This window comes from Nymphalis io, chromosome 8 (assembly GCF_905147045.1).
Source record: "Nymphalis io chromosome 8, ilAglIoxx1.1, whole genome shotgun sequence".
NCBI lineage: Eukaryota > Metazoa > Arthropoda > Insecta > Lepidoptera > Nymphalidae > Nymphalis > Nymphalis io.
In genome coordinates this window covers 12363564-12380437 of record NC_065895.1, presented here as the reverse complement: position 1 = coordinate 12380437, position 16874 = coordinate 12363564, and the positions used below count along the sequence as shown (strand labels likewise).

The following is a 16874-nucleotide window of genomic DNA, read 5'->3' as shown; positions in this document are numbered from 1 at the left end:
GAAAAATCACCGTGAGATGATAGTGTGTGCGACGTGCATAACACGGATCAACATAGAAACGAGCCTGCTTGTATAAAATATGTACTAGATATATCACGTGTCAACATAGTAGCAGCTACCTACCTAGTCGGCAGTCACACCCAAGCAAAGACTCCAAGGGTTTCTTAAATATGATAATAGTTTGAACAAGAGTCTTTTGTTAACACAGATGCGTTCTGGAATTTAGATTATTTCAACATAGGTCAACGACATCTTGTGGTTTATAAACTGTTTAATTCAAATTATTATGAATTCATAATACTGCATCGTAGGTATTTTTTTATTATACAAGTCTTTTTGTTATCAAAACAATTGCTCTATATTTTATATGTATATTATGTATACATTTAAAAAAAATTGAAATTTATGTAACAATTTAATTCATTTAATGATTTATCTTCATATGCTAAAATAATTTTATTATAATACATAAATTTAATGTAACCAATTATAAAGAAATCAAAATGGCGCCAAACAACCAGCTGATCGACAATGCTTCCCATCTCAGTTCACACCGAATAGCGACTGATCGTACAACAGTGTCGACAGAGTTTACGTAAAACTCGATAAGAAACTCAACTCGTTAGTCGACTCGACTCCGCTTCAGTCCGGTCGCGTCGCTGACAAACGGCGGATGTGCTTATGTAATACTGTTATGTTGTCTTGCATCGATTATTCCGACTAAAAGATCGATTGCGGATTAATAATTAAATGAGAAATTATGACTCAAATTATCAATTGTTATATTAAGTTATTCCTTAGTTAAGTGTTACTAAATAACAAAAGCTTATCGATTGTACGTCTTCTTAGATATGGGACGCTCAGTGTGTCTAGGTCAATAGGTATTTTGGGATGACCTAAAGTGCAAGTTTAATGTTTTGTGCGTTCATTTGTTTTGATTCGTAGTCTGTGACGTAATTATATTAGTGTTTATTAGGAAGCTAGATTTGTGAGTAGGCGGTGTTTAGTGTTGTGGTGTTTCTGGATATTGATAGCAGTTTTCGCAACAACATGTTTGGGGTATTGATGAAGAAATGGAAACCTAAAAGGTAATATATAAACCATTTCTTAGGATTAACGTATAAAAAAATTAAAATGAGTTCGATGAGTGATTTTTTTTATTTAAAATTTATACTGTTATTATATTTATACTTCATAGAAACAATGCGTAAGAGACTTTTAAAAACTCTTTCTGGGTCTTTCAACCTCAGCTATAATTAATTGGTACCTAAAAGTTTTTGTAAGACATTTTTTTTTTAATGATAATACAATACTTTTTTGTCTGTGGATTTCTTATTTCTGATGAGACTTTTTGATTTTATATGTCCATGAACAAGTAAATCAATTATTGAACAAACACTTCTCTTTAAAATATATTTGTTACGATCTACATAAACATCGTTTGCTTAAAAAAATAGGGGAATTGTAAAATTGAGTTAGATCAGTATATTTAATTTTAAAGTAAAACATTAATTTGCGTTTAAGCCTAGTGATGGGTCAAAAATATTTTTTATCAATTACGCATATTTAGCAAACCTGCCGAATGTAAAAGTCTGAGTTTGAGTGTTTTTTTCATAACGATTTCGTAAATTCTTAGCTCTATTTGTCGACTCCTCAAAAACGACGTCAATAAAACATTACGAACACTCCCTAATGGCTGCAATTTAGTGCTTATGTATTTCGTTAATCGATTTGTATATATATATATATGTTTATATCTAATATCATATTGTAGTTATAAATTGTTAAAAATAAGCATGCGTTAAGCTAACAGCTGTGGCATACAAACGGTCAAAGAGGACTTGTCATACACTTTTGTTTATTATTAAGTATTATTTTTATTACAAAATTCTAAAATTAAAAGGTTAAATATTTAGTTTTTCACCTGCTCCAACTAGCAGCTGTTCGTAACAGAACATCACAAACACCTGGTCTATTTCGATAATATACCAATCGCCAGTCGTAAAGGTACAAACGTCAATAGTAAAAAAGCTAATGCGATATTTGTTTTTTTTTTTTTTAATAAAAGAAGAATCGGACGGAGGTATGTTTTTTTTTAATCTGAAAATAATATACACAAATATATTTTTTTTAAATACGTAAGTAATGAAATAAATTAATCTAGAACTACAGCAATGTTGGTTATTTTTTTGTCGAGCTCAATAACAATAAATTAAACATTACGTAGAATAATCATAAAAATGTAAATTAAATTAGGATTAGGTAAAAAATGTATAATTACATTTAAAGTGATTTATCAAGTAAATTATATAATTATTTTATATGTATATATGCTTTAATAATTTATTTAATGATGATTAATAGTTTTGAAAAAGTTTTGATCGTTTGTGGTATAGTTTCCCACATATATGTATTATTATTTATTAAAATGTCACCTCTATTATTATCACAAGCGGTGTAGGATGTATTGGTGTTTCACGGTTTTACATGCGTTAAAGTTACTACCTAATTCGCTGCTGTGGGTCATGTAGCTCGATTTTATATAGTCCATACCTTTTCTCAAAAATGGGCTATCTAACGAAAACAATTTTCTAGTCTGATATATACGAATATTATAAAACGTTTCAGTTAAATATAGACATGTTAAATAGCGAAATTACTTATATATTCGAATTAAAGCGATTATTTACATTAATGATGTGTGCTCACAGTGCCCCCTCCTCGTCTGTCTGTCTATATGTCTTTCTGGATGCTATAAACTCAAAAACTACCTAAAGGATTTCCGTACGGTTTTGACCAATATAATGAGTGATTCATACAGGTTTTGGTGTTAAATTTAATAAGGTTTGATCTGATCATTGAAGATGTCGGAGTCAAATCATGATAACTTACTAGCACTGCGAAAGCCAGTGTTTATATTTTGTATTACGATATGAACATTTTATTTACTCGTATTTGTGCCGTACGAAGCCGAAACTGTTAGCTAGTTCTATATTATCGTACAGTTATTGTAAGTATTCTAAATAAGCCCACAATTAACATCGAGACGATTATTTTTATCCATTATAGCGGCATCTAGGCCTAGGTTTCTATAAAATTAACATATTTTCAAGTGTAACGGATCTTTTAATCTCATTATATATTCGGAATCACAAGCTATTCTCGATAAATTTAAATTAATTATTACAGAGATGCCTACGTTAATGCTATGTATATATAAAGAACATCTGCTTCTAAGGTATTCCGATTATATACCATATTCCTTTAAAGAACGGAATTAGATTGAAACCTTTCGTTATATCGCTTTTGAAATATGGTGTGAAATAAGTGAATCTCTTCAAGGCTATCTCTTCTTAGTGACATTTTAGAGTTTCTTTCACCAATGTTTTCCAAAGCATATTGGTGGGTACACATGTGGCAGAACTTCATCCGAGACGTGCAATATTTCTCTCGGTGTTAACTTTTTTTTGGAAAGCTCGAAGATAAGTTGACATCCAAACTCCTACAATGCCTCAAGACCAAGGTGTTTAACCAATGTGTCTTGCCTATACTCACCTACGGTGCCGAAACATGGACGCTTACTAAGCATAACATGCACAAAATAAAAGTGGCACAAAGGGCGATGGAGCGTGCTATGCTAGGCATCTCCCTCGTTGATCGTGTACCAAACGCAGAAATCCGACGAAAGACGAAAGTCGAAGATATTGAGAAGTGTATCACGAGGTTAAAGTGGAGATGGGCTGGACACTTGGCCAGACGAGAAGACGGAAGGTGGACTAAAGTAGTCACGGAGTGGTGGCCTAAAGAAGCAAAAAGGCCAGTGGGCAGACCACCCGCGCGATGGTCAGACGATTTTAGGAAGATGGCGGGTGCTCAATGGAAGCGACTAGCACTCCCGGTCCTGACCGGGAGAACTGGCGCGCCTGTGAGGAGGCCTATGTCCAGCTGTGGATTAATGTGGGCTCCTCGTGTTCCATCTACATAATCTTGTATTTTTTAATGTTTTCATAAACATGAGCATTAAACGCATTAATTTGTGAATTTAATGTATACTAAATATGTTAAAGTATGTTGCTATGTTTCGGTTGAGTGGTTTCTGTTTCAACTGAGTCAGCTGACGGCCTGCTGGTGTCAGATTCGAAAAAAACGCGAACGCGCTGTAAGCACAAACAAGAAAAACGATACCAATACCACATCAGCGTTAATAGATATTTAGTTTCGGACACGTTTTCGTTTTGACATACTATTGCCGTGTTGCGACTTTACTACTCCAGTCTAGTCGTCGTTTCGGGGTGCCGCAATTTTACATCAGTCGGACCTGTGAAAGTTGGTAAGACCCGTAAGTAAGTTGATCTTTAAACGCCTAATAATATAAATAAATAATCTTCATAATATATAGCTAAGAACCATCTCTATCACATCAGGTTACAAACCGAAAAAACCGCGTCAAAATCAGTCCATTCGCTAGGGGGGGCTCGACGCCACAGACAGACACACCGACACACGCGTTATAACACCCCTCTTTTTTAGGTGCTTAGAACATATAATAGTGACAACTTTTTGCGATTCGGTCAAACAGTGTCGAAGTATAAAAATTTGGAACAGATAACCATCAATTTTTTAGGCATTAAGTGGGTACTAACTTTTTATTTATAAAGTAACAATCTTAAATGTTCGTAACACTTTCGATGAATGGTTGTCAATTAATTGCGAATCTATTCCAAAAAAATCGTAAACAGCGATTTTTAATGGTCAATTTAGTATTTATGAAGTCAATTTCTAAAATATTTTGATACTTTTTCAATAAAAAAATTAGTGTATAGTGTAAGAACTATTGCTTAATTTATTATTAAGTAACGATATTACTTAGGAGGTAAGAAGCTATTTTTATTATTCCGAGTGCTAGGTACAAATGTGGATGGCGATGATTATGCAAAAAATAACCAAATAGTTTTTATATTATTGATTTTCTCTATACAGTAACAGTAACAGCCTGTGAATGTCCCACTGCTGGGCTAAAGGCCTATAGTAATACATATAATTTAATTGGCGTAAAAGAGTACTGAGTTCCTTATCGGTTCTGCTGGCTAGAAATCTTCCGAAAAGTTGGTAAATGTAATAAGTTAATTTATTCCTATATCATAACGATTCATAAGAGCTTGAATAATGTATGCTATCATTTTACAATATATCAATTTTAATGGATCTGCAAATAAATAATATAGCGAATGGTCACCCACTTTTTTTTGTTTTTTTTTTTTCTGTTTTCGCTGGAGTCGTCGCCCACTTAACCAATGACTAAGAAAAAGCTATTGTTTATTTATAAACCGCAGATTGAACACGATACAATGCCCGGAAGAATTTTGCGACACCAATATTTTTTTTATTTGACCTCAGTCAAACGTGTCGAATATTTTGCTAATGTAGGATAACGAAAATAAAATTAAACTGTGAATGCTAAGTATGCACTGTTTTACAAATGCAGACATATATATATATATATATATATATATATATATATATATATATATATATATATATAAAATGGAAAACAGCTTTCGCTTCATATACATATATGAAGCGAAAAAGTAACGCTGCTGTGTCCCTTCTTTATACTTGATTAATTAAACAAATACTTTCATTAGTATATTTAGTTAAATTTATTTAGTTAAATATAATTTGTTTTTTTCCGAAAACCGTAAATTTGTAGAACATCACAAAAAAAAAAACAAAAATAAAAACTTATTCGCAGTTGGTAAACTAACCGCGATCTATGTCGATGTGGGGCCCACCATTTCCCAGCGGCAATTTTTTTTATAGAATAAGTAGGCGTCGTGCATATGGGTCACCTGATAGTAAGTGATCACCAACGCCCATAGACATTGGCATTGTAAGAAACGGTAACCATCGCTTACATCGCCAATGCGCTACCAACCTTGGGAATTAAGATGTTGTCCCTTGTGCCTGTAAAATTAAACTGGCTCACAAAGGTGACCTTCAAACCGGAACACAACAATACCAAGTACTGCTGTTTTGCGGTAGAATATCTGATGAGTGAGTGGTGACTACCCATACGATCTTGTACCTACCACCAATTTCGATTTCCGTGATGAACGAACTAATTACATACTTTGTACGTAACCCTTAGTGCGTGTGTCCGACTCGCAAGCGATCGGTTTTTTAATTTCGATCATGTGACGTGCTTGTGGACCTACCTAGACGTTGCCCCCTAAGTAAAATGCGTGTTAGTGTTTTACTTCTTTTTAAATTTGCATATATTTACACAAATAACTAAATGATATTGCTATTTCTATATTGATTCTCAGTTAAGGCGGTCCATAATATAAGCGGTTTAAAAGTAATAACAATTTCAAATTACCATTCAATATGATTAGGGTTACCATGTTTTACGATAATAATCTATCTACACTAATATGTACATTATATTTCTATGTTATTAAGACTTTGACTGCCTCATTGGTCTAGTGGCTTGATATAAGGCCGCAGACCCGGAGGTGCTGGGTTCAATTCCCAGGTCGGGCCAATAAAAAGTTATTGAGTTTTTCTGTCAGAAAATTCTCAGTAGCAGCCCGGAGTGTGGAATTTGGAAGTGTGTACACTCCCGTGCCTCGGAAAGCACGTAAAGCCGTTGGTCCTGCGCCTGAACTCTTTCCGGTCGTGTCGGATTGCCGTCCCATCGGATTATGAGAGTTAGGGAATAGAGAGTGCACCTGCGTTTGCGCACACACTTGTGCACTATAATATCTCCTGCGTAGTTCGCTAATCTCTCTTGAGATTGGCCGCCGTGGCCGAAATTGGTCTGAAGGACATTATTATTATTATGTTATTAAGAAAAATTGGCTCTCATCGCTGGTTTTAAGACCCTTTTTAGTCGTGTTTAAAAATAAGACAGATTGGTTTTCGTTGCTGTGGCTGACACTTTAAAAGAGTTTCACCGAATGCCACGTTTGCTTAAAAATCTGATTCTGGAAAAATGTTACAGCAATATCCGACTGACACAATATATATGGTCACTCTACATATATGATAGCATAATTGATTACACTAGAGACTGGCGTGTAATAACATTGTATAACAAAGTGACATCATCAGTTAGAAAGTTCACGCCGGCATCGTTTTCGATGCAGCATTGGATCGATTTTATCTTAATTTTTTTTTATATTTTTGGACCTGTTTTTTTAGTAATTTATATTTGGTTATTTTGGTTTTATTTTTTAGTGTAACACTTATTAGCTAACCGGCTTCGGAAGGATATAACAAGATGGTCTACATAAATAGTTTATATAATACACATTACAACTCTATTGGTTCTTTATCCTTTTAAGGTAGCATCCCATTCCCGACATCTTCAATAATCATCCTATTTCAGTTAAACGAATTATACACATAAACTTTGCTCATAAATCTTTACAAAACCTTATAAAAATATGTTCATTCGTTTTTGAGTTTGTCACGTTCAGAAAGTTTTTTTTATAAGTGTTTTTTAAATTTGTAAAAATTTTATTGGTTAGACCTTACCGTAACACCGTACCGTAACAGCCTGTGAATGTCCCACTGCTGGGCTAAAGGCCTCCTCTCCCCTTTTTGAGGAGAAGGTTTGGAGCTTATTCCACCACGCTGCTCCAATGCGGGTTGGTAGAATTCACATGTGGCAGAATTTCAGTGAAATTAGACACATGCAGGTTTCCTCACGATGTTTTCCTTCACCGTTGGTTAGACCTTAGTACTTTATTATATTTTTTCCTTGGTTGATAATGTTTAGGGCTGTTTTTTATGTTTCAGTTCTATTTAATGTATGTATAAGAGCTGTTTTAATAATTCATTTTATTTGTAACTGGTTGATTTTTAAGATTGTTTTATTTGAATTCATGTTCCTTTTTAATTCTTACAAATTATCGCCCTCACTTATAAAAGTTACTTAACGGCTGTTTTGATAAACACTGATTTTGCTCTCTCTGACATTATTGATTTGTCATTCGAAAGAAGAAGAACATTGTTACTACTCATATAAATCGCCTTTTAATAACGTGTATAAGTCAGGCAGTATAAGTAAATAGTGTTTTCAATATTTGGTTTAAACTTTCTTGGATGAATTGAGTACTTGTGTTAATTTGTTATCGTTTAACTTTAAAAGCAATGCAACCGTATTGATACAACTTTCTTTTATTTTTCTTTGTTCTTTAAGACAGTTGGAAGTTATGAAGTATTGTGATAAGTGATTAACGGTGATGGGATACGAAGTAGCTCTGTTTCTGGCTACATATTTTTACTGTTCTTTTAAGTTTAATATCAAATAAAACCTTTTTTGTGACGTTGGCTTAACATTTATCTGCTATTTTAAATGTCGTTCCATTTTTAAAAGTTTAAATTTAATGCTACTGCACCACAGACATTGTGATTTAGTGTAACAATATGTGTCTCAGCCAGACTTACGATGTTAAGCTTAAACTTATATGTATATATTTATAAACATGTGCACGTAACGTTTGTTTGTGTGGTAGTTTCTATTGTTTGTGACTCTACAATAAGTTAAAAGTGAAGTGTGTATGAGGCTAAAGAAATAAAAAAAAATATTACCAAGAAATTGAAAATTTTATTGTTTATTGTATTTTATTGGGAATTATTGATTTCAATGTCTTTTTTAATTTTATGAATTACTTAAAAGCTGAGAAAGAAAAAGATAGATGTTCTTCCCAATAAATTGATAACTTTGATTACGAATGGGCTTCGATCACTATTAAGTGATAAATATTAAGTGATCCAAGCGTATTGGTCGACTTTCATGTAGTTAAAGCTGTTGACCCGTAATCCTCGGTTATGATTCGTAAGTTCCAACCACTGGGCTATCGCCGAAAATAGAAATAATATGAAATTTTGTACAATTTTAAAAATATTTACTTCTTCATTATTAATAAATAAATTAAAAAAGCCGAGATGGCCTAGTGGTTAGAACGCGTGAATCTTAACCGATGATCGTGGGTTCAAACCCGGACAAGCACCACTGAATTTTTCATTTGCTTAATTTGTGTTTATAATTCATTTCGTGTTTGACGGTAAAGGAAAACATCGTGAGGAAACCTGCATGTGTCTAATTTCATTGAAATTATGTCACATGTGTATTCTACCAACCTTAAAAAGGGGGAGGAGGCCTTAGCCCAGCAGTAGGACATTAACAGGCTGTTATTGTATTAATTACTTTTTAATTCTTAATTACAAATGCGGATGTTATTTTTTTATCGAATTCAATTATTAAAAAAAATTTGACTTGCTACTTTGTTCGTGGCTAGTTTGTTGACCTCAGTCTTTTAGGTCCCGAGTTCGTTGCTTTATTCCATACAAATCGTAAAAATGTGTATTTGGTACATATATCAGATACACAGCAATTCTTGTGTATAATATACTTAAATACATATACATATATCCATACTGTGTATATATATAACAAAGTTTAAAGTTTTATCGTCACAAACTGAACTCCGCGCGCGAAGTTGCGGGCTTAGCTAGTTAAAATATTAAATGGATAGAATGATTTCCTATCTAGTAAGTAAAATGACGTAGCCTTGGTCATTGAAATTTATCTAGACATAACTGATAATAACAGTATCACATGTGATTGCTTCTGATAAGAGTATTGATAACACACTTCTAGTTTATTTACTTGAAAAGTAACGTCAGCAACGCAATATATTAAACGGTACCTTGGCAACATTCGCTCCTTTTTTTTTTGTGAAAGCTTTCTTTAATATCATACATACATAGTACATATATATATATATATATACTATACTAAATTATATATATACAAAATTTTTGCCAAATCGTTAGAGCCGTTTAGGAGTGGTTAGGTGACAAAAACACGTACAGAAGAATTACATATATATTAAGATTGAGTAACGGATAAGATAACTTACTATAGAGATCAAATATAGGCCGGATAGTTAAAATAAAGATAAACAAAGACACGGAGAAAACTAGTATTGAATAAAGATTTTATATAGTCGTACCTATGAAGTAACTTGTTCGTATTTAATTGAAGGTATAAGTTAAGTATTAATAATTAATATAATATGTACTTGAAATATTTTTATTCCAAATATGGTTTACATAGACGACTATATGAATAGGCGTTTATATGTCGCTTAGTTTTTATACAACAAGATTCTCGTCGATGCCTTATTTGTATAGCATGATTGTTTATTAATTCATGTATTAACGGCAAGAAAATCATACTCATATTTTTTATATACTTTTTTTAATATAAAGTAAAAGGTTCTCAATAATCGTCAGACTTATTTCTGAAATGAATTGCAGCACTATCGGATTATGAGAGTGAGGGAATAGAGAGTGTATTGCGCACATACTTGTGCACAATAATATATCTAAAGCATTGGCTAACCTTGAGATTGGCCGCCGTGGCCGAAATCGGTCAGGAGGACAGCATCACCATCATTTTTAATATTAAGATAATATTCAAGCTTATAGACGAATCATATTATTAAAATTAAAATAATAAAAAAACCTGAACTTATAACGCTGAGTACAAAATTTCCATTAATCAATCTAATTGAAGCCCTTAACCCTTCAATAATCTGATTAATCATGAATCATCCTGGCTTTTTAAAAGCGTCTCTTATCTTTTACCGCCAGTTATTATGTAATACTCCGCGCTGGAGGGACAATGGAGGTTGAAAATTATAAAACAATTATGATTCAATTTATAATGGACTTTAATAGTCTACACTTAGTCCTAGTTGGACCCCACGTGTGGGTCCAACACGAACTAATCCATTACTCTGGTGCTGCCCTCTGGCCGGCCACCTGCCGTGATTTTAATTGGCAATTGGCCCTCTCTATTTGTAAAGCTCACAGCCTTGGAGGGCTTCACGCTGGGTGGCCACCCCACGAATGTTTTTTTTTTAATCTTATCGAATAATTATCCACGGACGAGATACGCTCCCTTGTCTCGGTCATCTAAAGAAACGGTTATTATTACTAAACGTTTATTATCTGTGACGTTGATGATAGAACCAAGCTGTAATCATATTGCCATAACTGCGTAATTTTGTTTTCTTCAGTAGTATGTGCTTACGGCTGTCTTACATAAGACTTAATTACACATAGATCATATTGTATAAGAGAAACCTATGTACAAACTATTGTATTAGAGAAGTTAGGTATAGTTATTGAATCTATTTTCGTAAATTAGTTTAAATTTGAAATTCCATTTCAATCGTAATTAGTCGTGTGTAAAGATAGCTTCGGAAAGTCCGTTAAACTTTGTTCACGTATGTTCAGTAATGATTCAGAAGGGTACATTGGTCGGTATGGTTTTGTTAACATTCCTCTTTAAATTACATAAATTTTATTGTGTTAACAATTTCGTGGTATATGTATGTCAATCAATAAGTAACTGACGCTTCTATATTGAATAAAGATTTTTGACTTTGAGTTTGAATCTGTTATCGCATTAAAAAAAATTAATTATATACTTCATGCAATCACTTTAATGTCGTATACGTACATATTTCGTATTATACATCTTGTGATATTTTATATTTGAGTATCGGGAACTGTAAGTCCGATTTGAAAAATTAGTTTTATCATTAGGTTATGTTAGCTTTTTTATTATTCTAGGCTATATAAAATAATATCTCACTACAGCTCTGTAGAGCTTAGCAGTAAAAACTATTTACTAGTTCAAGATCACCTTTTCGTTTCCGGAGACGGTTTCTATCTTGGATAAATATATGGCAGAACTTCTTGCCCGGGTTTGAACTAACGATCATGTTTAATTATTTATCATCTCGGCTCGAACAGACACAATTACACTCTTAATTAAGTGGAACTTATTACTCTTAATCGTGACTGTTATGTAATCAGCACGTATAATACGAAATTAAGCTAGTTTCAAACATCAATATCTCTTACCTATGCGATTTATCTTATACAAATAAAATCTAGGCAATTTAAGATGGTTGTTATAAAAGCGTGCTTTATTTCTCAACGCAGAATTGCCAGTGTCCTGAGGCTGTACACGTTTATTATTTACATAAATTGCAATCTACTCGTGCACAATTTAATAAACAAACGATTTACAACTCGGCTTGCTAACTGAAATGTGATTATTGGGTGCGTTGGGATGATAGTTGGAAGTCTTGCCATGATATTATTATATAATATATTAAAGTATTGTTTATAAAACGTTAATTAAGAAAACTTAATTGTACTTATTATTATATGTTATGTATTTAATTTATTTTTATACCAGTGTACCCATATGAATTAAATATAGGTTAATAAATTATAAACAAAAATAAGTGGTTTATACTAAATTTGACTACAATAGTTTAAGAATGTAAATGATTCGTTTAGGATGGCCTAGTAAAAGCCGAGATGGCCTAGTGGTAAGAACGCGTTAATCTTAACCGATGATCGTGGGTTCAAACCCGGGCAAGCACCACTGAATTTTTATGTGCTTAATTTGTGTTTATAATTCATCTCGTGCTTAACGGTGAAGGAAAACATCGTGAGGAAACCTGCATGTGTCTAATTTCATTGAAATTCTGTCACATGTGTATTCTACCAACCCGCATTGGAGCAGCGTGGTGGAATAAGCTCCAAAAAACCTTCTCCTCAAAAGGGAGAGGAGGCCTTAGCCCAGCAGTGGGACATTAACAGGCTGTTACTGTACTGTAATGTTTAATATAATATGTGGTTTTGTCAAGAAAACTAGACGTTAAAATAATATCATAAATTCCTTAGTATATTATAATCTTTACACAAAATTTTTATTCTCCTCATTGATTTCGGCCACGGCGACCATTCTCAAGGGCCTAGCCAACTGTGCGGGACGTTATTATATTGCACTTGTGTCGATAATAGTCAATGATGGCGAATGGACTTGTTATCCTATTTCTCCTCGCGCATTAGAAAGAGATAGCAGGTTTTAGTTCTGTCAAATTATTTAGAGACTGCTGTGTTAACTGAACTATATCGATCACGGTGGTAATTTAAAGATTAAAGGCAAATGCGCCGGAATTATTCTATTGTTTTTTTTATGATATAAGAAGGCAGACACGCAAAGCCACTTGGAGGTAAGAGGTCATCACCGCTCACAGAGGAATAGGAATATTAACCATTCCGTACATCGAAAAAGCGACACAAACCTTGAGTTCTAGCTCACCCACCTTTCAAATCGGTACACAATAATACCCAGGTTTCTTTGTTTTGGAGGTAGAATATCTGGATGGTACCTATCCAGAGGGGCTTGCACAAAGTCCTATCACCAATTTAAGTGTACAAGCATGTATGTAAGCACAGGTGCATTCTGTATTCATTAATTCTGATAATCAGTGGAACTTATGTTGCAGGAAAAAGGCTATATGCTTTCAAAGCAACTTAAAACCAATAACATTATCCAGGACTTTAGGACTGACAGCCTTATGAACCAGCCACTAGACCAACGTAGCTGTCGAGTTACAGACTGAACAAAACAAACAAACTTTAAAACGAGTTGAGTCACTCCATAAAACATCATAACTCATGATAAATATTATTTATTTATGCTGTAACATATAGACAATAAGTGTTGTGCAAACACAATAATATTTCTATAATGTACTATGTATGTCACATAAGTTTAGAGGCCTTCATATTTATTGATAGATTTAGTAAACAAGCTAAAAAGCAAAGTTCAAGGCGGGACACGGTTTGTTATCAAGTTTGTCTCACCTAGTATTACGTCAGAAACCGAATTCACTTCGCAGTGTAGGCGTAGTATTGACTATAAATTAGGAGAATGTCTTAAATGTAGCAACGCTATCCTGTAACCAGACACTAATGGCTTTACTTATAAACATTTAGCGGGTGATTAGGTAAACAATGTTGTGTCTTCTTCTTTCGAATATCAAATCAATAAAGACAAAAAGAGATAAATTTGTGTTTTACTATACAGTTATAAGTAAGGTCGTATTATGCTCGACTCAATCGTAAAACATTGAAAATGTTCAGTAAGGGTTTATATATTGTCCTTTATGCATTGTTACTGCCTCATAACACTTGTTCACAGTACACCATCTTAACGCAGAGTTTCAAGTTCGTTCTCACATAATAACTCCAACTCGATCTCAACTTACTGTGAGATGTTACAAATTTAAATATATGACACGAAAATATTGCAAAACTGTGTTCAATAAATATACTTATAAATATCTTGGTCTTATTTCTAACATATATCAGTTATGGAAATTATTTTGTAGTAAAAAATATTAAAAATTCCGATTCTTGAAGTCATGTCATTGATCAAAACAAAACTCTTCCTCGCCTACGATTTTTTAAAATATTTATTTAAATATCGAACGAAGGAATTTATATAGACAGAATAAGTTAAACGATAAAAAAAAATCTAAATATAAAAAGGCCCCAATAGGTACGTATAACGTTGTTGCTACCACAGATTAGCTACTGTAACTGATCGTGGGCACGGAATGACGTGATAAATTTCGATTCTCCTCTAATCTGTAACTAATTTAGCTTAAACTAAATATTTATTAAAAAACAAGAGTTGGAAGTACTGAGAATTGCTATTTATAATTCTCACACTTCGGTTTGATGGAAGTTTTTAAAGATAATTTGTCTTAACGTTATAATTATATATATATTTTTTAAAAATACACAACTTTCGTGTCGGCTGTAAAATGTACCAACCAGCATTTGAGCAGCGTGATGGAAATAGCTCCAAATCTTCTCCTCAAGAGGAGTGATGTCTCAGTATTGGGACATTTACATACTTTACAAAAAAAACAAATATAATTATTTATTTATAGCTTGCACAATTAATCGACGTATTCTGATGTACTTAGAATTATTGTAGACTATCGAGATTATTTTATCGATCTAATTAACCAGCATAGAGTAGAATTAGACTCGAGGTCTATTTCACACGGACGTACTTCAAGGACAAACTAGTTTTATTAATAAGCGCTGATCCATAGACAATTTAACTTTTATTTTATGTTAATGTTACAATTCAAAGCTTATATTAAGTACGAAAGTGTTGTAGGTAAAACATTTACGGATTTATTTTGTAACTTGGTTTATTAGTAAACGTGGTCCATAGACAAATTCACTTTGAATTCAGAGATAATGTTATAAAACTTAAAAATGTATTTACATAAGTACATTTCCACGAGGCCAATAGCCAATTCACCGAGCCAGTGCTCATTCATCATTTAATTGAAAAATTGCACGCGACATTACACTTTTACACCCTTATAATTTACTTTAAATCTCAATGGTTATATGGTAAATAGTTGGCGGACGTGCAAATGGACTACCGGATAGTAAGTGATCACCACCGCCTCTAACAAATATTAAAGATCCTGATGAACCTTACATTGCCAATGTTCCACCAACCTTGGGATATGAAGAACACTGGCCTCCAACCCGGAACACAACAATCCTAAGTATTGCTGCTTGGTGGTAGAATATATAATGAGTGAGTGGTATTTACCAAGACAGGCTTGCACAAAGTCCTACACTATTCAGTATACAATAACTTAGGTGTACGCTAACGAAAATAAAGCAGAAAATATAAAAAGATGTGCGGTGAAATCGATTCATTTGTATGCAAATTTGTGTTTCTTTAACAAATCGTAATTACAACTTCATGCCATTCTTAACAGAATAATAACCATAATAAGAAATAATGAGCAAAAGAGATAAAAAATAATTAAGACACCCGTTTTGCTTACGGTTGTCGCTTTAATTAGAATTATGAAAGTAAAAATATTTGTATGAACTTTCTCGAAGACACTTTTTTATAAAAAAAGATTTATGGAGTCTCTCTTATTATATGACAAATTATAAAAAGAATATTTTACAAATCTATCGACAATAAAAGTAAAGGAAGCCACAGTGAACGTAAAGAAAGTCCCGCTGCTGGGCAAATGTTCAGAATTTCATTGGACATCCACCCGCAGGTTTTTTTACTAACCCTGCTATGTATCATGTTTATATACCTAAGTTTATAGTAGGATGGTTGTAATTTTAGCTACCTTGATAGTTCTAATATATGCCTTTAATTGCCACCAGTAAATAAGAAAATTAAAGTAGATCATGCTGATATGATATAATATCCATAACTCAGTAAGTTTAAATTTTACAGTACAGTAACAGTCTGTTAATGTCCCACTGCTGGGCTAAGGCCTCCTCTCCTTTTTTAAGGAGATGGTTTGGAGCTTATTCCACCACGCTGTTCCAATGAACCCACGATCATCGGTTAAGATTCACGCGTTCTAACCACTAGGCCATCTCGGCTTAAATTTTAACAAAATATTTATAATATACAGTATTTAATTAAACAAACCAATTAACATATTGAACTATTATTATATAATTGTAAAATTAGTTACTAAGCTTGATTCGAACCTGCAGCCTTGCAGTGCCTTGGGAATACCTGATCGCTTTAGTTTGAAATGCAATGCGAGCGTTAACATTGACTTAACTAAACATGCGCCAAGTATCGACTGATAAGGAATCGATGTCGAAGTGTCTGCGAGGTCAATCACTCATAGGTTTTCTCGGTTTTATCGAGATAAATACAATTATATATACGAGTATATCTATCTAACAGTAATGTAGTTGGAAGTGTATACACTTCCGTGCTTCGGAAAGCACGCAAAGCCGTCCTGCGCCTAAACTCTTTCCGGTCGTGTCGGACTGCCGTCCCATCGGATTATGAGAGTTAGGGAATTGAGAGTGCATCTGTGGTTGGCTAATCTCTCTTGAGATTAGCCGCCGTGGCCGATATCGGCCTGGAGGACATTATGTATCTTATACATGTAGATGACACC

The 16874-nt window shown here is 33.4% G+C and overlaps 1 protein-coding gene across 1 annotated transcript in view; it reads left to right on the top strand.

The window, feature by feature from the left end:
* The first annotated feature begins 663 nt into the window (after positions 1-663).
* LOC126769937 (uncharacterized) overlaps positions 664-16874 on the top strand; it is a 411147-nt gene continuing 394936 nt past the window's right edge. The window contains exon 1 of the mRNA XM_050488952.1: positions 664-1088. Within this exon, the coding sequence (XP_050344909.1) occupies positions 1051-1088 (38 nt within the window). The 5' untranslated portion in view covers positions 664-1050. The remainder of the gene's footprint in view (positions 1089-16874) is intronic.